This window comes from Catharus ustulatus, chromosome 2, assembly GCF_009819885.2.
Source record: "Catharus ustulatus isolate bCatUst1 chromosome 2, bCatUst1.pri.v2, whole genome shotgun sequence".
Lineage (NCBI taxonomy): Eukaryota > Metazoa > Chordata > Aves > Passeriformes > Turdidae > Catharus > Catharus ustulatus.
Genome location: NC_046222.1, coordinates 89,361,395 through 89,387,052, shown reverse-complemented (window position 1 = coordinate 89,387,052; position 25,658 = coordinate 89,361,395). Strand labels below are relative to the sequence as shown.

Sequence of the window (25,658 nt, the reverse complement as noted above, 5' to 3'; positions counted from 1 at the left end):
AAAACAGAAAATGTTCTCTGGGATGTCTTAATAAAAACATAGTTTGGAAAACAAGAACAGCAGCATATACAGCAGCAAACTTCTAAACGAAGCCAAAATTGTTGCTGGTGGGTTTTTCCCCTAGTTAAATAGACAGGAGAAAATTCCCCTTTAGGACAGTGCCTGCAGAGCATGCATGGTTTCTGGAAGAAAATTATTGTACAGACTGGCTTCCAAAAATACTCTGGCTGTAATACAAAATTAGATAGCAAATATGTGAATAACAAATCTAAAATCCATAATAATGAGATTCATTTGACAGTTGTATGAATGCAAGATAAATATTGTCCTTTTAATTTGTGCTCTGACCATTGAGGATGCAGTTTTATGAACAGCTTTCCAGTAGCACCTGGGTCTATGCAGTGACTTCTCTGAGGTTGCTGGATAATTTGCCAAATTATATTTCAGGTTGATTAAACCCTCAGCCCAGCTCATCAGCCACCCACAGTAAAGAAGTGTTTATACAGGAAAAAACATAAGGGGAGAGAAAGCAAATAAAGGTGAAAAGACCGATTTTCTACTGGGACAAATTACAGCTTCGTTTTCCTCTGTTTTTTTTCTTAGAGATGTTCAGATTCTTGTATAATCACATTCATTTAAGTGCTGGAGAGCTAAAAATCAGAGCAAATGAACCAGACTTGCAATAAAAACATGACCAGGTATGGCATTGAAGTTTTCAGACTTCTCACCTGACAATCTCTCAAAAAAATGCAATTTAACTCTAGAAAGACATTCCAGTAAATGCAGCCTTATGGTAAACTGCTGCATGGTTCAGATAATCTATTTGAAATGTGAAGTGATAGGCAAGACCTCCATTTGTCACATCTTCCCTTGCAGATATGAGAAGAGAAAAACAGAACTCACCATTATTCACCAGGACATGGAGTGGACAATTCTTTGCTCTAAACTGCTGCACAAATTGCCGTATAGACTTCATAGAAGCCAAATCACAGTATAAAAACTCCACTGGGAGAGAAGAGGAGATAAAAACAAAGCGAGTTAAGTCACTTATAATGATATAAAAACACATAGACATCAACAAGGACTCCTGTGATAATGTCACTAGTAAAGTAAAAGTTCTAGAAAGAAAACAGATTTCAAAATCACGGGTGAAGCTGGTCTCAGGTTCTTTCTTTCTCCTTCCTCCTTCATTTCTATTTTTAAACTATTGATTCTTCACAGAGCAAGTATGGAGAAAGGAGGTGAAGGAGGGCATCAAACGAAGCAAATATGCACCAGCCCTACTGTTCTTACTACTCCTACCATTTAGGAAGAGAAGCTGCAGTGCTGCAGCACTGAGATGATCAGGACACGGCAGCTGGAAATCAAATGGGGAGAGGAGAAGGCACATCAGACACCACAAGGTTTCCCTGTTTCTGATACAAATATGCTGCCCTTTGTTTTTCCCAGATTATCTGCTGAGTACCTGTGGTTGGAATAGTTTATAAAACAAAGCTTTATTGCCAATAGGAGAATGAGCAGCATCACACCCTGAACACAGCAGCTCCACTAATCACTAAAAGCAAATAAAGCATCATGATTAATGCTGTGGCTCTTGTGAGCATCCAGGGACATTTGGTGTCCAGGTCACCTGGGAGCAACAACCAGCCACAAAAATGCCATTTAAATGTGGGTAAGAGTCACGGTCACAGAGACCCTGTGTTTGGCAATGGCAGTGGGATTTGAAAGGAACATACCTCACATGGATATTGTGGGTGGCATCCTACCTACATTGCTGATGTCATTCAAAGGGCAGGGTGGCAGGGGGCTGGCAACCTGACTGCACCAACGAGATTGCTCAAGGGGCAAGGTGTCACTGTCTCAAAAGGGATTTGACACCAGTATGTCTTTTTTCCCAATAAAACGCGTCAAAAAAGCATCCTTTTGTTCAAAGCATTGCTCAGCCAGTGATCTGCACTAGAATGCTACAAAATTAATTAATCAAAATAAAAAATATTAGTTTAATCCCCCAGCAGCTTTAAACCCATCAGGTCTCAAAATTCTGCTGCAGTTGTTCATCTTTCAACCCCAGGCTCTCACAGCACTGCATCATCGATTGCCTTGCCTTGCATGAAGCTATGGCCAGAGTTATGAAGTGAAAAGAAGTAGTGCCCCCTGCCAACAGCAGTAGCTGTCCCCACACAAACAATCCAAATTCTTTAGAAGCTCTGCAAAGGGGAAAAAGAAAGAAAATTATGACCTTGACAAACTGTTTTAGCCTTTAAAAAAGTATACATTGCATGGCAGGCTTTTGGTTTGTTTCAGCATTAGCTATGTTTTAAGGAAGAAAATATGATGCTCTAGCACAGATATTAGTCTCTTTTCTGGTTTCCTACTAGTCACTGTGGGAACCCAAGTCAGCCAACTGTTGTCAACTCCACCCTGACAAGGCACTAGGGCTCTGACATAGATTTGCTTGAACCCCCTGCATTAAAGTGAATTTTCCAAGGAAGAGCAAAAGGTGTTTCAAATTGGGAAAGTCAAACAATATTGAGTGACCTTCTGTGACTAGATCCATCAGAGAGAAAGGCAAAGGCTGTACAAAGCATCTCCCCTTGTTCACTGTGTCCTTGCAGGGTGAGCCCTTACTGTCCTGTTTCATTTCAATGAGCTGTGGCAACCTCTGCACAGATGCTCAGTCTCCAGGATGGTTTTGGCCACCACATCAAAGGGCTGGGGTTTCAGAGGCTCACAGTGTTTTCTCCCCTCCCTGCTGCCCTCCCTCCTCCTAGCCCCAGGGCTGCTCTCCTGTGCTGCTCAGGAACAGCCACCCCCTTCCTTGCACATGGGTTCCCCTAGCTCTTCTTATGAAAGAATCAGCCTTTGAAAGAAGGGGAAATTAAAGAGATACAGTTCTTCAAAAATGCCTTTCTGATAAGAGGATTAAACTATTAGATAAATAGGCTCCAGTGCAGGCTGTAATAAGAGACCTTTCCTCTTACTCTCCTCCCTGGTCCATCAGGGATGCTCATCCCGTCCCTACCAAGGCTCTGAGCTATAAAGCCTCTTTATAGAATTCCAGTACAATAAGAGATTAGGAAGGTCTGCAGGCACAACAACAAGATAAATAACAAGATATTCACAACTGTTCTTTAATTCCTTTCCAGAAGAACAGTTTCTTTAGTTTCCTTAGTATGAGGCTTTAATAGTCTCTATATGTTTGGAACCTAGACAGTATTAGTCCTTTGAAATTGTCTTAGTGAATGTATATAAATTATTTGGTGTCCTTTTCCAATAAAAACAAAGAAACAAACAAACAAGAATGCTTAGATTCCAGTGTCAAGATAGTGCAAATACATTTTTTCAAAGTGTCTCTAAAGTAATACCATTTCAACAGCACTGCCCCATGAATAGAAGTGGATAATTTCTTGATCTCTTTGCAGACCTTTAAGTGTTCAGCAATTTTCTTTAATTTCACTGAAGCCCTGCATGTGGAGATGGTAAGGAAATGTAGAAGTTATTAACTTCTGTCAATGAAAAGAGTTGCTCAGGCCATTCCTCCTGTGGCCTTGCCACTGTATAAAACCACATGAATGGCACTATAATTACCCAGATATCCAAAACCTGGTCATAATAAATTATTAATAATTAGTGTAACAATGAGTGGAGTGAAGACCTAGATGTAGCTTTATGCTGACTCTGCTGTTGTTCTACTTCATTAGGCAGCTCATCAAAGAAAGAGATTAGGGAAAGCATGATCTGCTTCTTAGGAGGCAGTGGAGGAGTCACTGCCAGTGGAGGAGTCACTTTCAATACAAAAATATTTATCTTGGTACAGGAGGGGCATCAGGCCTTCATTAGCTATGGTATTTTGTGGCACAGTGTAGGCTCCAACCACTTCTTCATCACCAGTATAGACTGTGACAACATTATTGACTTGATTGCCACTAGATATGCAAGAAAAGCAGACCTCTGAGGATATCCACTGAACTAAATTTTAATCTCTTCCCTTATCTGACCTTGCATTGCCAACAAGAATGGTGGTTAGATAATGTGTGCAAAGAGAGGGCTTTTTAGCCTGACCAACACAGTCTCATTATTCCTGATAATTAACTTTTTGCTGTAGCTGTCTGATCTCCCCTCCCTTAATTTTGCAGTTCTGCACAAAAAATGCTGTCCTGCATTATGACTGTACAGTGCCCAGACTAATGGCACCCTGGGCCAAGGCTATCATTACTAAACTTCTTTACCTGTTTACTTGGGAAGCACGTCATCATAGTCAGTATTTTTAAAGCACCAGCCATCAAAAGATCGGAACACGCTTCGGAAAGGAAAACAAACAAACAACACAACCCCCAAATTTTTCTTTCTGCTCACAGGGCAGAAAAGATGGTGACCAGAGCCCTGGTTGGTGCTCACTGGTGCGTGGCAGCTCTGTGCCAGGGAGGTGGATTCACTGGCACAGCTGACCGAGCCGCCCTGCCCCGCGAGACACTGTGCCAAAATGCGGCTCCACGTCGTGCGCTGACTCAGGGCCTTGAGCACAACATGAGTTTCCTCTTCGTCCCACCGTGATTTTTTTATCAGTGTACTAAAGAATTGTAAATTTGGAAGCTAAGAATAATGACAGTTTTTTTTAATATATTGAAGCGTGCACAAATATACTAAGCATAACAGTTTTTTAGATGCCTTAGTTAATAAAGACCAGTGATTAATGGTGTGAGCAAATGACCAAGTTCACTTGGATTGTGAGCTACAAACGTAACTCAAATTACTTCATGGAAACAAGAATGACAATGTTTATCTGTATAAGATAGGTATGAGAAAAAAGATGAACATTAACAACAACATGACAAAATTCGTGTCTTTTACCACAATAGTGTCCTTTCTGCTTTAGAGTTTAATAATATAGTAAGTTTTCAAAACTACCTAGTTCTTTTCATTTTCTTTATGCTATTAAGTACAAAAATGGAGAGTAGAAGCTGCATACACAATATCTGCAGCTAATGCTACTGAAATATTTAAATTTCTAACTCTACCTCATTTTATCTCTCCTTTTCCTGTACTGCTTGCTTCCAGGTACTTCTGTAGACAGACATGCCCATATTTCTTTCTTCTACTGGCTGTATTCCATGTTCTTATCTAAATAATTTTTCCAATGAATGCAAATACATCCATAATTGTCAGACACTGGCTAAAATTTTAACTCTTAAAAATATTTTTCTATTCTTTTATTGTAATTTGATGACTCAGTTGTCAGAGAGTTATTAGGTATTGAAATACAGAAGGAGCAAAATTTCCCAAAAGACAGCCAGAGTTACTTATGCTATTAACCACATATGAATAGATATGTATATGATGGTGCTACAATTGCTGCTTTCCCTAATTGCTTTCTTTCAAGCAAGTATCTGCCTGGTGCAGCAATTTTCAGCCACAGGGAAGTCAGCACAATGTTTTCTGGTTGCCCTTACAGACCCCGCAAAGCCACACTGGCTGTGTGACACTGCTGAGCACATGTACTGAGCAGTGCCTGCTCCTGCATTTTGCACCCTCCACTAGCTTGGTCATGGTAAATAAAATGAGAGAGCCTGAATGACTGGCATCTGGTAGCTCCTGCAGAGCTTTCTGACACCCTGAGCCCCACAAAATCCAGGAGGAGGCCCTGCATTAGGAGAGCCTGATACAGCCCCTGAGCTCTCACACTTCCCTGAGCTTCCCCATCAGGGTCAGCTTCCCCATTTCTGTCTGCCTGCTTCTTCACACTATTACCTTACTTTCTTCACATCCAGAGTTTCCATCCTTTGCTTTTCACACTGTATCACAGTGCATAGAAAGCATGAAATGAGAACTTCAGTCTGGTATGGGAGGAAAATTCAGAAGCAAAAAAGAATGGACAGATATTTCAGTGAATGAGCAGGGACTGTAACTTCTGAGATGTTTACTGATCATCTGAACACAGGAAAATGTATTGTTTTGATTCCCTCAAAGACTGCACCACTTAGGCTTGGTTTAGATCAGATTAAGATGAGATAAGGCCACCCACCAATTACCACTTTTTATGCATTCAGTTCTAACTCAACATGTTGAAATTTTTATGGGCAGCTACAGCTTTGCTTCAGCAGAAATCATAAATCAAAGTCTACTTGCTTTTAGTACTTATGCCACAGCAGTTTCTGTTACGCTTTCAATGCCTTTGTGTTAAAAACTAATGCAGGGGATACATTCTAAGGAAAGCTGCAAGTGTGCCCAGAACTGTGGAGAGCTGAGGACTACAGGCAGGATTGCTTTGCCCATTCCTACTTGCCACTCATCTATCCAGTGTCTGAAGACAGCACAAGGAAGAGGTACTTCTTCAGCAAGGAGCAAGAAATGCTTCATAGAAAAGACAACCAAAAATGGTGCTCAGTAGTCAGGTATTGATGTTCAAAAAGCATCTCACAGATACATCACATTCTGATTTCTGTATCTCCATAGAGTAGTCATACTTGGGCATCTGTGCAGCAGCCAGAAGAAATTCTGTCCTGCTCATTAATAACTGAGCGTGATTCTGAGAACCTGGACAGTGCCACAGAGATGTTTATCAGAAAGGACCCTTGATGAGTCAAAAACCTATCATCTGCTAGATGCTGCACTACAGAGTTAGGAAAGCTCTGTCAGTAGGTGAAAATGAAGTGGAGCAAACCTCAGGAAAGAAAGAGCTTGAGCTGTGAGGAGAAGAAGACATAAAGCAGTACTGACTGGAGTCTACTTGCCTTTTCTCATCATGCTGTCCTCGCTGTGAGTAGAAAATGCAAAAGCAGTTCTACACTGCTAACACGAACTTGTGGTTTATCATTCTGCCAGCTGGGTATGTGCAGCAGCACACAAAGTCCCCATCTACAAAACATAACTCCCATTTCCTACATTGTCTGGGACTCACACAAGGGCTGTGATGCAAGTTCTGCTCAGATAAGCATGATGACAGAACACTGCATGCTGTTCAGGACCATAAAATGCTTACTTTAAAAGGACTTCTCAGTAAACAAAACCAAACAAAATCCTTCCAGTAAATAAGGCATGTACTAACCAACTGCATATTGAGGCAGCCAACATAACTGCAGCAAGCACAGTGTCTCCTCCATGCACTTGATGACCTCTCTGGCCTCTATACCACAAGCACTAGATAATCTCCTCCATTCTGCATTAGCAGCCAAGATTCACAGGAGTAAAACATTAAATTGATTGACACACAGAGAATTCTAGTATGTGCAATCATACCCATGACACTGGTCAATGCTTAATTGCAGTTGTGGTTATGGTGACAATTTGCAGAATTCTGGCTCCTAGACCTTCAAATTATCATAAACATGTGACCTTGGACCAATGCCTGCTGGGCATTTTATAAGTTCTCCCCAGTATTATTCTCTGTCTTTTATTAGCCTGAATAATTTTGTGGCCCTTTATCAGGCCACTGATCTTTCACAGACTATTAGCAGAAATAATAAAGCATGGGTAACTCTAGAGCAGATTTAATGTTCCAGCTGATGCTTGTGATACATCACTGAAGAAGAAGACAAATGGAAGACATCCATCTGTCAAAGTGTGTCAGAGCAGTGGCACAGATCAAAATAGTGAGCATATTTAAAGACATACCATTTGAGTATTTTTTTAATATTAAAAGACACACTCACAATTTAAGGCAGCCTAGTTTGTTTACAGCCTTTCAGCAGGCAAGCAAGAGCCCCTAAATTCAGCTGCTTCTGCTCTGAGTCATCCATTCCAGCACCACCAAACTTTAAAGGCAGTATAAAGAGATGAACTTCCTGTGCCTAATGTCAGCCTTTGTAAACAGCCTCTGTGTGTCATCCTCTGGCCAGTTCAGAGGAACAAGAGCTCTGCATTAGTGTTACAACATAAAGAGAAATCACATTAGGCAAATATTAGAAATTCATGAGCTTTTTTTTGCTTCTTCATGAATGTTTGAACTTTTTCTGCTCAAAGAGCTACTGTAAAATAAAGGTACTTTGTGGTGTCATTTTTTTAACCATAGAGCTTTAGTCCATTTTACTAAGACAAATGGCGGAAAACATCTTCAGCTGGGAACTGTTTTCTTTCTCAGAGGTGGAAGAGTAAAATAAAAAATGGAATTGGCTTTCAGAAACTGAACAGTCTGCCTTAGCTGCTGCCAGCTTCTACAAAAGAAGTGTGGCTGAGTACAGCGATCCTTCAACTTGTTACATTCAAGAAACACCCCAGTAGCTCTTGTGTACTGGTTAATCAAAATGCACAAAATTTAAGGACAATGTTCCAGTTCCATCACTAGCTGCAGCTCCCATTACTGCTAAAATGTAACCTCATCACAAGAGACCCCTGAACAGCATCAGAAAGCACATTGCCAGAGTGCTGGGACCTAACAGCAGTGCAGAAGGGAGGGAGTCCATCTAAAGCAACACAAATGTCCAAGTGTGACTCTGCTGTTGTGCTGTTGCAACACCAGGCGGGATGTAATTGAGATATGTCATCTTTTTAGCACAGTTCATACAGGCTCTGGGTTTTCCAAACATGCAAGCAGTGCTTTGCTGCATATTACTTGACATTTTCTGTTCAGTGGGGCCAGAGCATGAAAAGAAATGAGCTGCCATCAGCTTGTCAGAAAAGTTACCTTGGGAAGTGATGGCAGCAGTGGGATCTACAAGCATCTCTCAGGGTGAGAAAGGTTATCTCAGCTTCCCGTGGGTAAAATTTCCTCCAGATTATCCACTGGGGAGGCTTAGCTTTTTTAGAATAGCAAATATACAACAATAGATACATATAAAATTTCCTCACGTGCTTCCTCCTCATGAGTTCAGGAGCTCATCACTCAGGTTTCTGACTATAGAGAGACAAAGTCGTCTGACATCCTACCCTGTTGCTATGGGAAGACTTTGTTTTCACCCCTCTGAACAACTGTTTTGGGACCTCCTTCTGTCACCATTTTGAGTATCTGTGGGCGTGCCTTCACGTAAGCTGAAAGGAAATATGACTTTGGCTCTTCATAGGACCATTTAAAGCCCTTTAAAGCAATGGTGGGAAAATGCCATGGTCACATTAATTTCAGTTGGAGTCTGATATTCAGAAGGAAAAAAAAAAAGGTGTCACAGGGAAAATGCTTCTCCTATCTGTTTCTGAGGACTGAGGAAGGCAGCCTTCCTCCTGTTGACAGCTAAGCCTAATGCTTTCCTTCCTCCAGAAGTATCAAAACCAAAAGGGCATGCCTAGTTAAAATCCCTCTGTTTCACAGGGGGGACAGAACTCCCAGGGAGCTTCTGCAGATTCATCATTTATGGACGGAAGAGAAGATGGTTTAGAATACCTTCTTTACTATTTTTACCCTAATTGCAGGGGGATTGGACTGGACAACCTTTAAGAGTCCCTTCCAAACCAAACTATTCTTTGATTCTGTATACTTTTAGATGTATTTTCCTCTTGCTCCCCAGTGAACCGATTTTTATATTAAATTTCATTGCTGTAATTTGTGAATTGTAGATTGTGGTTGTTTGGCTTTTTTATTTCTCAGGTGACATTTACTCCTTGGAATGGCTTAACTCTGCACTGTGACTTATATCTCATTTAAAACCTAAAAATATATGGTACATATGCAGTGCACACAACACAGTGTCCTCTCTTGACACTCTCTGTTGGGTCTGAAACTCAAGTGAAGAGCTTTTTGGATGTAATACAGAGTCAAGCTGTTAATGAAGATAAAAGTCAGCAAGGCTTATACAAGATGACAAAAGGAGAATGTACTTCAGAGCAAGCTCTGTTTCCAGTTTCTCAGCTCTGGATTTACACATTCCCAATGAATCTTGAGTTGCATAGCTTCCAAGCTAAAATATCAAATCACTTGTATGATTTGATGATCAAGGACACATACAAGCATATGAAATTGAGATGGCAAAAAAAGGGCCAGAGACCTTTTGCTGGTAGTCTTCTCCTTCAGAATATTTTATTAGATGAGTTTCCTGACTAAAACAAGCATCAGCACTCATCTTGAGCTGTTTGTGTCTCAACTTGCAGAATTTGTTTTTTCTATATGAACAGCTTACTTTTCACAAGAAATTTAAATTTATTTATTTATTCAAAACGTTTTCTCCAAGCTAGCCAAACCCTACCACATTCAATTCAGTTTCAAGTTAGATACTTTGCTGGTATCTGTACACCACACCCCTAAATCTTGCTTCCTTCAGCCTCCCTAATTTATTTAACTTTTAGTTGAAAGAAGCCTTCACATTCCCAATGCATACATTTTGGAGGGAGAATCAACATGAGCTTCAGTGAAAAACAGGCTGCTCAGAAAGTGATGGGTTTGCTAAAACAGGGCCTTAATTACACACACTCATAGAGCCATAATGTTTGTAGAACTGACTTTTGTTTTAGTTGCTACAATAAGAAACCTCCAAATCCAATAAGTCTGCTTTTGGACTGATATGGCTTAGTGCTGATGTTACCCCAGTTCCCACAGTGGAACAGGACTGAGCTGGGCCACTTGGGTCACTGTTGGTGCAGGTCTGGATTCTATCATGGATGTAATTGTCAAGAGATGTGAACTGACTTGTAACCTTCAGTCTTGTAAAATCAAACGTTTCAGTCAAAATTTAGAATGCAGCCAGCATGTTGCTCCTGTCATGCAGGAGCTTCTTTCTATAAGCCAATATCAAGTATATACTTGGAGATTTGAAATAAATCACTTCAAGTAGGACATTTGTTAGTCTGTCTAGATATTTCATAGATAATGTCAAATTTTGATTCCTGGCCAGACTTTAATACCAGAGAATCATTATGTGATGGCAAAACAGATCTCCCATTGGCTACATTTCCTGAAAAGAACATACATTTTCTGAGAATATTTGCTTACCTTTTCAAAACCACGAAAATAAAAACCTCTGGTGTGAAGAAGCATGTTTGTAATAAGCTTCAGTATTACCGCAAAAACACCTCAGCAAATATTCTGCTTCACACCCTCTGAGGTAACACAGGGAGACTGATAATGTCTGTGCTTTGTAGTACTTCAAGGATAGAAACCTTGCAGAGTCAAATAAAATAAAAAAAGAAGGGAATAATATTTCCAAGCTCCAGGCAAGAACAACTTGGAGTTGTCCAGAATACTACATCTTTTGCTCTAGACGTGAGAACTATCCATAAAACATACTTTGACAAAGACTACCTTCCTTTTTCCCAGGGGTTTTCTGCTTTTCTTTCTCATGCCAGTCCTAGTGCTCATGAGGCAAGTTTGAGGGGCTCTCAGATCCAGTTTCAATCCATTTTCTTTTCTTTTTTTTTCTTCTTTATTTGGAGATACTCTTTGCATGGATAATCAAGTCACTGCTCCCCTGTGGCAGCAGAGGCAGCGAATGTGGCAGAGAGGAGGCAACAGGAGCAGGTAGCAGGGGTGGAGGAGCTGCAGGAGGCCAGGGCCAGCCCTACAGATTCAGCTCCAGGTTAATCACAGCCCACCTGGGTTCACCCAGTGCTGTGGCTGCTCTCCCCTCACATGCTTGCCTCTCTTCATCCCCCCCACACAGGTCTGCTGGGGCAGCTGCTTCTCCTGGTTCATGCCAACCTAAACCTGGGGTGTTACCTGGGTTATGGTAAGGGAACGTCAACAACCTTGGATAGCAATGCTGTCATCCTTTCCCACTCCTCCAAGAATCAAGATACATTTGCTTACTTTTTCCTTTTTCTTCAGATCTGACACAAGACTGTTTCTCTTTCATGCTTAAGCAAGCTTAGGTCTGTAGAGGGCTTCTAAGATATGATTCATCTGACCTGTTTCACAAATCTAGTTTAAGATGAGATGAATCACATCTTACAACTATTTATTCCTCTCCACAGACTGCAACAGGAGCTTGGGGACACTGACTCAGATTAAAACCTCTGCATTATGAACCTCAAAAGTTTAGGTGATTTGAATCCAAGTGTTCAGTTTCAACTACTAATGAACAAACAGAAGATGTGAAAAAAATCAGAGAGCCGGGAATGTGTGCGGATGACTCAGTGTTATTCACCATACTCAAGATTTGGCAAAAAAAAAAAAAAAGAGAGAGGGAGAACTTCTAGAAGAATCTTGCCAAAGGCTCATGGATGGCTGTAACAAAGAAAATTCATGCTGGAAAAAGACAAGAAGTCTTGCAGGGAGTGTTTAAGTTCTTCCCTTATTGTGAATGCCTCTGAAATAACTGCGACTACTCAACAGAAAATTTGAGATACTGTTGCACATTCTAATTGACGAACACATCCTGAGTGTCAAAGATGGTGAAGATAATTGTAGTGGCTGGCTTTGGTGAAATTGTGAATATACATGCATGTAACTATGAATGCTTAAGAATGTCTCATGTATGAGACTGAGCTTAAGCAAACTGCAAGACATCATAATTTTTACAATAATGACACTATAGATATGCATCCCAGGTGAGAACTGGCAGTTTTGCTGCTACTCTATAAATCATACACCTCTCACAGCTACTTATCTGCTGCAGAGATCTTTCAGGCTAGCAAAGTGACAGGAAAAAATGTTTAGAAGAATAAAATGCTAAGAATAGAACCAGTCTCTTGATTGCTGCTTCACAGGCTGCCCTGTGCACTGGATCCCACTTCCTTTCTCTTTTTACTTCTATACAAATAGGTATTTCTTATTATTTTTATGAATGTATTAATATAAAAAAGGCTTTGTTTTTCTTTCTTTGAGATGGATTCATCCTTAGGAAACTTTAGATCTCTCCCCTCACCCCATCCTGTTTTGTTGCTTTGCTATTCTTCTCATCTCACCTCCCTTGCTGATCCTCCAGAACTTTTAACACGATCACTCTAATGTGGTGTGTCTAGTTAGTAATGGGGCTTTAAAGCAATTATCTTTCATAGCACTTCACTGCTAATGCTGACCTGGAATTTCAGGCAATGTCAGCCAGAGATGCTGAGCAAGGAGCCACAGGGTTCTTCTCTTCCATCTCAATACTCTGTACCTTTGGTATTTTCATTTTTCTTGAAGGCAAACTGACTTTTGGACATCTGTATAATTAATTCCTTTAGAAATATGCATCCTGTGTATTGTAAGTACTTTCATCAGACATTTTGTGAAAATTCTTCTTTTTATTGGAAAAAATAACCCTGGAAAGGCTCTGTCCAGCTGGAAAAAGGTATACTTATCTGGGAACTATTCAGGAAAGAAGCAAATACTTTTAACTGCCTATAAATCCCTTTTATTTTCCAAGAAAAACAAAAAAACCTGCTTTTTCTACAGGTGCATATTGGGGGAAGTACCAGGTGAACAAAAAGGGGATAATTAAGTCTTTCTCTTATTCAAAAATCCAACTTGTGCATGGAAGTCTTTTTCCACTGCCCTTTAAACCAGCTTTAGGGAAAGAACTGTCTGTACAGGTAAATCTGCATAGCCATTCAATCTCTGGACTTTATGGAGATACTTCATTTACTAAACTAATTTTTAAAAGATGTTGGTGAGATAGTTCTCCAGATCTGGATTTCTTGCCTTCCAAAGGGACACAAGGTATGGATCAACATGTCACTTATACTACAGTGAAGGCAGCCAAGCTTGCTGCATTGGTGAAAAGAGATGTATACACAGTTAAACACATGAGAAGTGCATGAATCTATTTCTATGCACACCTGCTCTCCTTAGCTGGGAGGATACCAGCATCAGAATGGTCTGTCTTTTAAAAGTCAAAAGTCACAGTGCTGTTTTTTTCCTTTGGTACACACCCTTCAGAGAAAAGCCTTTAAGAGAGGTGAGGGAGAAAACAGATTCTCAATTGTCTGCTTATTCCCAATTATAATTCAATACAGTTAAAATGGATTTTCCCCCGTTCTCTAACCTAAGAAAAATAAACACAGAAAAACAAACCTCTTTTAAATTTTGCATCCTCTGCAGGGAATTAATAACATATGAAATTATTCTTCCTATGCTTTCTGATTTATTATTGGCATTTACTTAATGAAAAAGCTAGAAATTCTCCTCACCATAGACTACTATTTCTAATTCAGTGAAAACTGTGATCCTGACACTATGAAGAAGGGAATTAGAGATCTGCTCCTGGTGGGATACTGAGAACATAAAGGTTTTGGATTTCAGCATACTGATAAAGTAGCATTTTTGGGGAAGATAACACCACACACACACACTGGAGAAAAAAATCAGATTAAAGGTTTTATTCATTTGAGCATGAGATTCTAGAGACAACCTTTAACAGCAGGTCTGGATCTGAATGGTACTGTTTGAATACATTTTGAATTGCTGCAAAGCTCCAGATTAATAGTGCTGCAAGATCAAAAGTCTGTGATGCAAAATTTTAGTGTTGCAAGTCACAACATATAAAACCCACACTGCCTGCTTTTAGCAGATTCTCACCCACCAAAGTGCCTCCATAAGCCTGAGTTTATGGCTCAGCTCTACATCTATAAAAGGCTGAATTTGGCCTCCAAGGCCACGGGAGGCATTGTACAACACACCCTGGTGCTAGGAAGGGTGGGGGGATCTCCTTCCTGCCCTCCCTCTCCTATCCAGGAAAGGGCAGTGAGCTGATGATGAGCTGATGCCCACCTGGGAAGACATGTCAGCTCTGCCTGGGAAAAATGGGGAGTGGGGCTGCTGTGACACTTGGAGCAACCACCCAGCCCTGGCATCATTTGTGCTTCCTCTGGTTATTCCATAGGAGTGACACAGATTCCCTCAGCTGTTATTTTGGGGGGCCAAAGTACATTTGGTTAGCCATGTATAAAGCTCTGGAACAGCACATTTCTAATAGGTAGGTAGAGTGCTAATTTAATGGTAAATTATATATTTGGGTTAGCAGCTTGGCTGCTTTGTTGTTTGGTTCTTTCAGACAACTTGGATGGCAGCCATCAGCTCTCTGTGATGTATCTCTATTTAATTTTTTCACTTTTTCAGACCTTTGGCTGTTGGTAATTCAATTTCTGGCAACTGCAGACCTTCACTCCCTATTACAAGTTACACCCCAAGGCTGACATGCTGCCATCTGCACTGCAACGGTGGTGGTAGCTAGTGGATGCAGAGAGGCAAGTGTCCAGATGCCACTTGGGCTCTGAAACAGCTTTAATAAACAAATGACTGTTTGGATTAGAAATAATATCTAAACCCAAATATGAGCCCCTCAAAAACATTAGGATACTCTCCAAAGGGACCACTCCACTCTGTACTCCATTTTTGCATTTTGCTTGTCCTGACAGCTTTCATGGATGAGGAAAATGAAGTATTTTCCTTTGCTCAGCCTCCAAAATCATCAAAGGAGGAATTAATCCCCATCCAGTCATCCTTCATACACACTCACTTCACTTCCCACATCTTCCCTGATCCTCTCCTCCCAATCTCCACGCTCTCCAGAAAAAATCTTCTTTTGGGAGATTTGTGCTTACAGCAAATCATCAGCTGCTGCTTTCCTGAGAAATGTTCCCAGATACTGGTAGCAGGTCTCCACAGGTGTCAGGAACAGAGTAGTGCCAGAAGGTGCTGCTGCACTTAAGAGCAGATAGGCATCACCCCCTGTCCAGCAAGCCTGAAAATTGTATTAGCCTTGGCCTCAATCAAAGTGGGATGATTATGTTATAGGCATGAATTACCTCAAAATCTTTCTAAAAAGCTCAGAAAGGCATCACCTACTGTGAGGCGGAAAGACAATTCAGGGATGCTCAGATCAGCCCCAGTATAGCCCATCTTTCTGACCTCCTTCATGACACAGGGCCTGACCCCACACTCACTCTCTTCTGAGTCACACCTATAACTTCTCAGTGAGCTGTGGCACTGCTTGATGAGCTACAAGCAAGAAACAAGGATGCTGCAACTTCTCTTTGAGCTGGTTATCCTGAGATAACCAGGAAAGCCTATGTGACCATGGTTATATCTTCCTGTCCTCTGATGAGAAAGGGGCCGGGTTATCCTGCATGATAACCAAGGAGGTGGAGAGTTGCTCATGACACCGCTGGAGAATTCCTTTGTTTCTTTTTATGTCTCCTTGGATAAACATTTAAATGTACAAACTGCAGGTTTATTGGCATCTCCTAAGCAGAGATCCACCTGATATTATCCAGGCAGTGTTTCAGCTGTCTCTACCCAAAGGCTTCAGTATCTCTCTGATAATGTATCTTTAAACTTTCTGGACTTCACAGTGAGAATGTGAACATTTCATTTGCTCCTTGTTGATAGGCACAGCTATCCATAATACACATGCAAACAGCCTGTGTGGGTGACAGCCCACCCTACTCAGCCTTCATTTCTGCTTTAGGGTACTTTCCCAAAGACAATAGGTGAAATGGAAAGACATCAGCCTCTCTAACACCCGTCCTCTGATAAACTGCCCTGAAAATCATGACAAAAAAAAGCAAATCGATCATGAGTATTTCCTATTTAAAATAAAACTCCATTCTTGTTCTTTAAAGACATCTTTGCTGTTGCCTCAACACAAAGTTAATGAAAAAGAAAGGGAAGCCCGAGCCACAGAGAAGAGAGAACAATTTAAAGACATTTGGTGAATGAGGAATTAAATTCTGCTGGAGGGCAATATTCACTTTCCACATAATTTTGTTTTTGTGGAATAAAAGACTTGTTAGAGCTTGGCAATGTTTTTTAAGAGATCTAAATTTCTAACAGAAAACAAACCCTTTAAGATGCTTGACTTGCATTGTTCCAAATTATTACATTCTTTAGCTCTAGTTAAGATGGTTTTGATGTTTTAATATCTATTTTATTAACATAAGCAGAAGTTGAATTGTGTCTGCATAGGACGTGACTCAAAGCAATGATTTTATACCACTTTAATGTAGGACCATTTTCAAAAATGTACCAAAAAAACTGTGAAAACAATTTGTACCTCAGCAAAGACTTTCAAAAAAGAAGATATCAACAAGAAAAAAGTTTTTAAAAACCTACTTTACTCACTATCCTTTTACTTACCGAATCAGCAGGTAAAGCACCAATATTCTTGAAACTTATAATTTTCATATTTTAAGAAAACTTCCAAACACTCAGAAAGTGAAGCAAAGACTGCAGAGCCTTAAAAGACATGTCTCTAGAAAAGCCACTAGTCATGAAAAACCTTGACCTAAGTATTCAGGTGAGCCAGCAAAGATTAAAGTGCAACATGGTTTATATGCTTGAAACATCCCAAGATTAGAAGAACCATGGAGAAAGGTGAGATTGTTTTCTACAAATAGCGAGAATCCTGTAGGCCCTTGCTGCAGTTACATTTAGTGGGATCCCTTTGAAGCCAAAGGATAAGCTATCCTATGTGAGAACATCAAAGTAGTCAAATAGTGACACATTGGTGTGGCAAATGCTGTGGCTTTGCCTTATCTGTCCCCAGCTCTGCATTCCTGCAGGGCAATGTGGACAGCACACCAGCAGTGCAGAGGATGGCCTGACAGATATGGATACTCATCCGTGATGGTAACAAATGGTACGATTATCAGGTTCACAACAAAGCACAGAACTGAAAAATTACTAATCCAGCGTTCATATCGCTTTACCCAATCTACCTGAAAAGAATGCAGTGGGGAAAAGCTGCTATGAATTTTGAAAAAGCGTTAAAAAAATCATCAGACCATGAAAAAGACATCTCCCTAACCTATGAGCCATTTCCTGGCCACTTATCACATTTATTCCAACAGTCTGTGTACTCGATCTGTTAAAATGTAGCATTAGCTGGGGAAGGTATTCAGTGCTATCTGAATGTTTGAGAGCTCCTTGAATCCAAGATTTCAAATAGCTTTGTAAGCAAAAGTGGCAGTATTTATCAGGAAGAGTAAAATACAGGAAAATAATTATATACACTTGTAGTTAATTATTTCTCTATTGAAATGCAAAAATTGATCTGTGAAAAATAATTATTAAGAACTCTTAAGAGTGAAAATACAATGGCAATTTTCTAAATTAATTTAACAGTTGGCTTAGTTTAATTAGTGATAAATTGTTTATTGCAAGTTTCTTTAATCACCTTCTATTTATGCATGGGAGCCCCAAAGTTATAGAAATCACTGTAATAATAAACAATGCAAGATATTATCTAATCCTTAAGGGTTTGTGTTCATTTGTGGAAGAGACAGCAAAAGGATTGTAAGACTTATCTTTATTTTACTTTCTTAAGTTATGTACAAACTACCTATTTGAATTTATAGTTAGGGAGCATGGAGCGAGCAGACCTTTTCAAATCATGGGCATATCCACAGGTCCTTTGTCATATCCCATCAAGAACTCATCAACTTCTACTTGAAATACATCTTTTCTTGCAGTATTATAGGAAACCTAAGTCATAATTTCACTTATCCAGCTATGGGAAAATAACTTCTAACCTTCTAACCTTCATGGCTAGTTTACACCTCATTGGTTTTGCAAATTGCCTTTTACTATGAATGTGCTTCTGCTGGTTTCATTATTTGTCCTAGTGACATATCATGAGCAGCAAAAGCATCTTCTCTCACATTTAATTATTTTTGGACAAAGCCAGCTAAGTTCACTTAGTCCTTCTTTGTTAAAGCAGACTCTGTTTACCTCAGAAAGCTTCCTCCATTTCAGTTTGAGTTCATTTTTGAACTTGAAGAGCAAGACAGTACTTTGTATTTTAGATGGAATGCAATGTAAGTTGAATATTTCCTCATTTCCTTTGGGTATACACCACCAAATACATCTTTGGATCATTTGTCTTGTCCACAGGAATATGAAAGCCTAAACCACCACAGATGTGGCTTCTCTCTGTCGCCTTTAGTCATCCTAGTAACACTGAACACACAGATCTCCTCCTTTTCCTTGGCTATTTTTAACAGAGGAGTTTTGAGTTTATAGCTAAAATCTTATTTTATGTTACAGCTCAGGGAAGACTTTTGATACCAGACAGACAAAAAAATCATCTCAGTATTAATATTTTGCAGCTTATTAGGACAGCATACTTCTGCTGAATTTCATTGCACCACACAGAGCTTCATTTGAGATGATTAAAATTTAATATAAAGACATTCAACTAAGCTATGCTGGAAAATCTGCCATTAAAATTCGTTTAAGTTTCATCACACCAATCCATGGAAAAATCAACTATGACAGGCTCAGGAAAGTTCACATTTAAATAATGCTCTTTATAGCCATACAAAGCACATAGAAAAAGTCAGCACCACATATCACAGCAATTTTTTAACACATTACCCCTTCTTTGCTCAGTCTTTGGGAGTGAATGGGAAGCAAAATGGGAGAGCAGAAGAAAGGGCAGTGCTTCGAGGTAAAGGTTTCTGATCTCATTGAATGGAAAAACACCAGATAAAACATGTCAAGAATGCAAACGAAAGTGAAGACTCTTTCCACAATGTATAATAAGCTGTAGTAATGTGACTAATAAAACCACAACAGTTACTTTGGCTTGAATTTTTGTTGGAAGGAGATAAACTAAACAGCAAAGCTTTGAGTAACTTTTTTTGTCAAGCAGGTTTGGTGACCATGAGGAAGTGTTAGAAATGATAAGCATGAAGATGGTTGGAGTTTGGGGGGTTTTGTTTGTTTGTTTTTTGATTGTTTGTTTTTGGGTTTTTTGTTGTTGTTTTTGTTTTGTTTTGGTTTTTGTCTGGACTTGTGGCAATAGAGGTTTTTTTCTTCAGTGATGTTTTTGGTTTTGTTGTTACTGTTGTTGTTTTGGGTTTTGGTTAGATGTTTTGGGGAGGTAGATGTTTGTTTGTAGGTTTTTCTTCTATTTCTTTAATGGTAGTAATTTATTTTAAAACGTGTTTTCAGTTTTATCAACAGTACTTTGCTCTTGGAGGGCTGTGTCTCTATTTCTGACTTGCATTCTAATCAGAGGAATCAGACACACTGGCCCAGTCACAGCCAGCAGACCTGCAGCTACTCTGGCCTGGCTGAGTTCCTGGCAAGCAAACTCCTGCTCTGGAACTACACAGACATAAGAATAACTTTACTTTCCTGACTGCAAACTTCTTTAATATTTTTCATTATTCCGTTGCTCCTGTTTGATAAACCATATTATCACAAACTATATTGATTTTTTGTACTCCCTTTGTCATTATTGTACATTGTCCTACCAACATGCATGTCCTATCACAGTTTCCATCAATATGCCATATCTCTTTTGATTTATGACTTTTTTTCTAGTGTCAAACCATATCCCTCTTTACCACATTCTTAGTTATAACAGGAGAGGGAATAGGTGATTCAAAGCTTATTTTCATTATTCCTTGCACCTGCCACAGAAAGAATTGTTTTTTCCCAGTGTACAGATAGCTCTTGCACCTGTGCTCTATGCAAGCTGTGGTGGGTAATTGAAACCCATCTGCTCATGAGTGATTGCTACATCCCTACCAACAACTCCCTATCTTGTCTCCTGCTTCCTGCAGCTATCTGTGGGGTCAGACATCTCTCTTCTGGCCCAAGTCCCTGTCCTGTTATTAAACATACACCTCTCTGTGCAATCCTTCTCCAGCACGGGCCAGACCTGGGGGACCCAGAGCAATCAGAGGAAGATTAAAGAGGTCATCTTTGTTCCATCAGAACTGTGACCCAGGTCAGGATAGACAAGCTTGCTCTAACCCTACCCCCTAAAAGCTTGTGAATCCAACCCTGACAGCATTTGAACAACTTAGGCCACAGTGTGCTCCAGCCAGTGCACCAGCCAAGCCATTTTTAGTTCTTCTTATCAAACACTCTGGAATTCATCAAGGCTGCTGAAACATAAATCATATTAAATTGGGAAAGAAGAGGCTGAAAAACAGAACAGCAAGATTGCAAGAACTGAGATAAAGAAGGGCCATGAAGCACTGGGCTGTAACCAATCATATTTCCTGAAAAGTGAGTGCAAAGCTCATGGACAAGATGGAGGCACCAATCAAGTAATGCATGATTGTGTGGACAGTAGTTTTAGAAAGCATAAGTAGAGCATAATGTAAACAATAAAGTGGCATAATCACATTGGTTAGTTGTTCAGAGGTCCTGAGTTCCTGCAGACATCTCACAGGATGTACGCCAGGACTGTCAATCATGAACTTATTCTTACTCTGGCCCGATGCTTATGGATTAGAAAATGCATTGCATGTTTGAGCACAGCAAGCAGGTTGTGTGTGATCTTTGTTTTCTACTTTTCCTTTAATGGAATGCCATTATGTTGGAAAGAAATTTAATGAAATGCATACAGCAGAAATTGTTTTAAAATTAGATTTAATTATACATGAACTGCGAGTCTTGTATGAGATGGCCTGATACAGCATTAACATGTTTATAATTAGAAATGTAATGATAAAAATAACAAAAAAAATGCTTTGGGTCCCTCTAACAGTTGGATAAAAGTGTAATTTACTTGGTTTATTAATGGGTAGAAAGTCAGAGGGATCCAGGAATGTGACTATCTGCCTAGAGGATTAGAATAAACAAGTATGACGAGAAAACAAAAATGTTTATATTTCCACTTTCTTGGATGATAATTTTTAGCAGTTATATAGAATATGAGTACTAAGAAAGTGGACAACTTCCCCAGTGTCACATTTGTCAGAGGTATCTCAAAGAGTGGCAACTAGAGATGTTTTGTGATGTTCCTGTTTGATGAAAAAGTCTGTGTCCAGACATAATAATGATCCGTGAGAAACTGCATTCTTTGTGCATTCTACTTCTACCATGATGCTGAAAAATGAAACCAATTTACCTGCTTATCTATTCCAGCTTTTGTTCTTTTGCTAAGAATCCATTGACCCATGTAACTATTCTCTTATTCACCTCATAACAGTTTTCTCAGAGAGTTGGTGAGCTCATTAATTTATATTTCAGAACCAGAAACCTGTCTTTCAGAAAGGAAAGCTATTTTGATATAAGACTAGACAAGATGAAAAATTCATCTCTTCTGGAAATTTCATTTTTCATTTATTTTGGTTTATCAGCCTTGTTATTTAACCAGATTTCTCCTTTGACTTTATCTGCCTTTAACTGAGGGACATACATCCAATGATACCCTCCCTGTTCAAATTTTTCAATCTAATTCTAGACTTCACAGGAGACCACACATACACAATCACTGCTATAACCATCCACAATGTTGTATTATCACTAGCTCTTTTTCAGTTCTCCCTAACATATTTTCCTTTTGTTGTATTTTAATTTTTCTCTCTGCTGATAACAGCCCTTTACTTTTAGTACCTTTTGCATTTTTTCTCTTAAAATTTATGACAGTAGACTGTGCTATTCCAAGGAAAATCTACACAGTCAGGCAGAAACTCAACACAGATTTTTTGCCTGGGGTGTAAACTGGCAGGATGCAAGCTGGCTCTGGTCTGGAATTTGATGTGGAGTTCTGCATAAGCAAATACACTTGGCCAATACTTGGATAACATCTAATTTTCCCTTTAAGGCACTTTCTCCAGCTCTTCAGTAATTTCCTTACGTGTGTGTATGCATACATGTGTCTATGTACACATACATGTATGCATGTACACACATACTTATTTTGTTGCAGCAAGTCTGATTTTTGGAGTATCATTTCAGGGACTTAAAGTGCTTATCCTTCCTTTGGTTTTGTACAGCACTTCACAGAGTAAGCATTATTGACTTCCTTAATCTTTGGCTCTTACTTTTTTGATCCACAGTTGGTTTAGTGTTGTTTTCCTTTTATTTTTTTATCTTGACTTGTCTACTTTTGTGTGGCCTATGGGTTATCCCAATTTATGAAGGTTAACAATGAAATTACTCTAATGCAAAGCAAATTATTTAACAGGAATGTAAGTTGAGAGGTGGGATTTCATTCTTTCTTTTCCAGGCCAAACTGTAATTCTGCCAATTGGAGCCACTTTGCTCTGCCCCCAGAAACCAACCACTTCCAATGAAACATCAGCAGAGAATATTTTCTAGCCAGCACTTTGCATCAACAGTGTTCATGCAGTTGAGAAGCAGCTGGCCAGATTTTAATTGAGCTTTTCCAAGTAATGGACCTCAGCATGGGGTCAAGCACAAGAAGATATGAAGCAACTGGAAAGGAGAGGAGGCAGCAGACATTGAAATAGCAAATGAAGCAGCAGTAGCTGCTGTGGGCAGGTGTCTCAGAGATCTGCAGCAAATGTCAGTCTGGAATGCCTGGATGACACCTCCTTCCCACCTGGCCTGCTGAGGTGACAAACAATCCTTCTGGAATGTTTTCTCCCCGTGGCAGTTCCCGCACCTGAACCAAGGATGCCAGCTGCGCACTGGGGCTCAAGCACCCATGGCTCTGCTCTTCACTGTGCTGCCCACTGGGGCTGTGGTACCCGTGGGGAAAGCACCCTCCTTCTGCTGCCAAGAACCCCTCGCTCTTGTGTCAGCAACTGCCAAACCTGTTGACAGTCTCCTTCGCCCTTAAGACACCCAAACCGTGGAAGACTGATGGAGGCTGCAGTGCAATTCAAACCCAACAAGTTTTGGAAACACTGTGCTGTGATGAAAGAGCACAAGAAACTAATTTTCTAGGAAAAAAAAAATCCTCATTAGATGAAAAGTACATAGAAACAGCTACAAAAAATATGTAAGAGCTGTACTGCAGGGTTTCAGTATCATCTGCCTCATATTCATTACTGAAATTAATTCGCAAGACTTGCCATGATACTCTGATAGGGTACAGCTGTAATACTTTAAGCTGTTGTTAAGAATTCAAAACATGACAATCAGAACAGTTCTCTTTATATACAATTATAACATTCATTTGCTTGTTCATCGCAAAATTAGGTAGTGAAGCAACCAGGAGCTGGGAAAGCAGCCAAGCAATAAAATTGATTGATTGCCCAAACACATAAAAATCATATCCACAGCTTTCAAACATTCTCTCAAAAGCAGAAAATCAGCTCTTCAACATTACTGAACAACCTGGTTGGACAGGATTGCAAACTTACTGTTATACAGAAGACAAAGTTTGTCTGTGAGGTGTAGCTTACACAATTACTGGTTGCTCAAAATAGTGTGCACCTCCATAAATCTGTCTCTGTTTAAACTAATTACCAGAAATTATTAAGAAAAGTAATTTTTCTTTATTCTTCAATTACATCAAACATACTGTTGTGTGCTGAGGGAAAACACACCAGTCATATCAGCTATGGGTTTTTTTCCAGAAAGTCACACTCATTTTACTTTTCAACTACTTCTTTCGTAAGGCTACAGACTATTTCCCCACAGCACACCAGCTTTCTTTGGTTCATACACTACAATCAAAGTGGATCAATCCTTACAACCAAAGGATCCAGATTTCAAATTATATCTATTTCTCCTGGACTGCCACATCATTTTCTCAAAGTCAACATTGTCTAAACCTAGGATTAAACAAGCATTTATAGTTCAAATGCGGTATAAATTGCAGAAATGGAATCAAGTTTGGTACATTCACAGGCAAATTTTTCAGTGAAAGGATGGCATATTCAACCTATAGTTGTCATCACAAGCATAAGAAGAACTATTCAAAACTGGGCAAATAATTCAACTAAAGGTGTTTTAATTAAGCAAATTAACTGCTTTTTCATGGAAAGAAATCTGAATTCAGCCTCAGAGGAGGTGCTGTACACAAATCTCTGTGTTCTAAAGTAATCTCAAAAACTCTTTCTGATCCTCACTGACTGAATCAAGGCCACAGCTGTGCTTACAAAATTCACATTGCTTTTCATTATTATTATGTGTGACAGCTCTAGTCAATATGAAGGATCAGAATTCATAGCACAGAGCATTCAGAAGGATTCAGTGTCTTGCCCTGGCAGAAGCTATTGAAAATCCAAGACTTTTCAGGCTCTGATCAAGAAAAACGAATACTGCTGACAGGTCCAAAACCTTGTTGAAATACTTTTCACAGGAGAAGTTGCTTATGAGACAAAAATCTAACAAATATATATGGCAATAAATATCTTCAAAGACTTTTCTAAGTATTAACTAATGAAAATTAATTTCGCTAAAACTTCTACTTGACTCTTAAGTGGTTGGTTAAACAAAAAAGACGAACAAACCTACTTGCATGCTTAAACTAGAGCTTCTGAAACTGATTTGATCCACATTAATTACTAAAAATAATAAAGCTTCATGAATTTTACCTACATATATTGAATGGACATTACTCAGCAATCTCTGAACTTTAAGAGTTGCAATAGTCCTTTTGGTTTTTAAATTGTGGTTCAGTTTTCCATATCATTGTAATTACTGCAGCTGCACTGTTGCCAGCAAAATTCTAGACTCTAAGCTCTTGGCTATGACAGCACATCTAAGTAATCACCATGGAATACTAGGCTCAACTCAAACAGGTTTCTTTTTATGAGCTATATACATGAGCAAAAGCTAGAGCATGTTTAAACAAAGCAAATCAATTCAAGTCAAGCCTCCCTACCTAATAGATTCACACAGCTTATTAAGAAGAGCAAACATGCCTTAATGAAGAACACCCATCTTCTAAATGAGCGAAATAAGGCCTTGGTTGTGCTATCCAGGCAGGGCAGGGCATAGCCCCAGTTTCAGGATGTCTCAGTGCTCAGAGAAGCAAATCCATTATGAAATGAGTTTACTATGGACTTTTCACTCCTCTGCCCTCTGCTTGCTGTCCTACTTTGCTACCTAGCAGGCCTGTCTTGATTAGCTGATGAGTCCTCATTGAGTACATCACCCTTTGGAGAATAGCAGGAGTCATGGCTAGAGTGACTTCTTATTCAGCTGGGCTTCTCAAATG

At 39.6% G+C, this 25,658-nt stretch overlaps 1 protein-coding gene across 1 annotated transcript in view; it reads right to left on the bottom strand.

Moving 5' to 3' along the window:
• Positions 1-25,658, bottom strand: part of LOC116992269 (dehydrogenase/reductase SDR family member on chromosome X-like) — a 123,028-nt gene that overhangs the window by 59,816 nt on the left and 37,554 nt on the right. Inside the window, exon 4 of the mRNA XM_033051724.1 lies at positions 904-1,005. Within this exon, the coding sequence (XP_032907615.1) occupies positions 904-1,005 (102 nt within the window). The remainder of the gene's footprint in view (positions 1-903; positions 1,006-25,658) is intronic.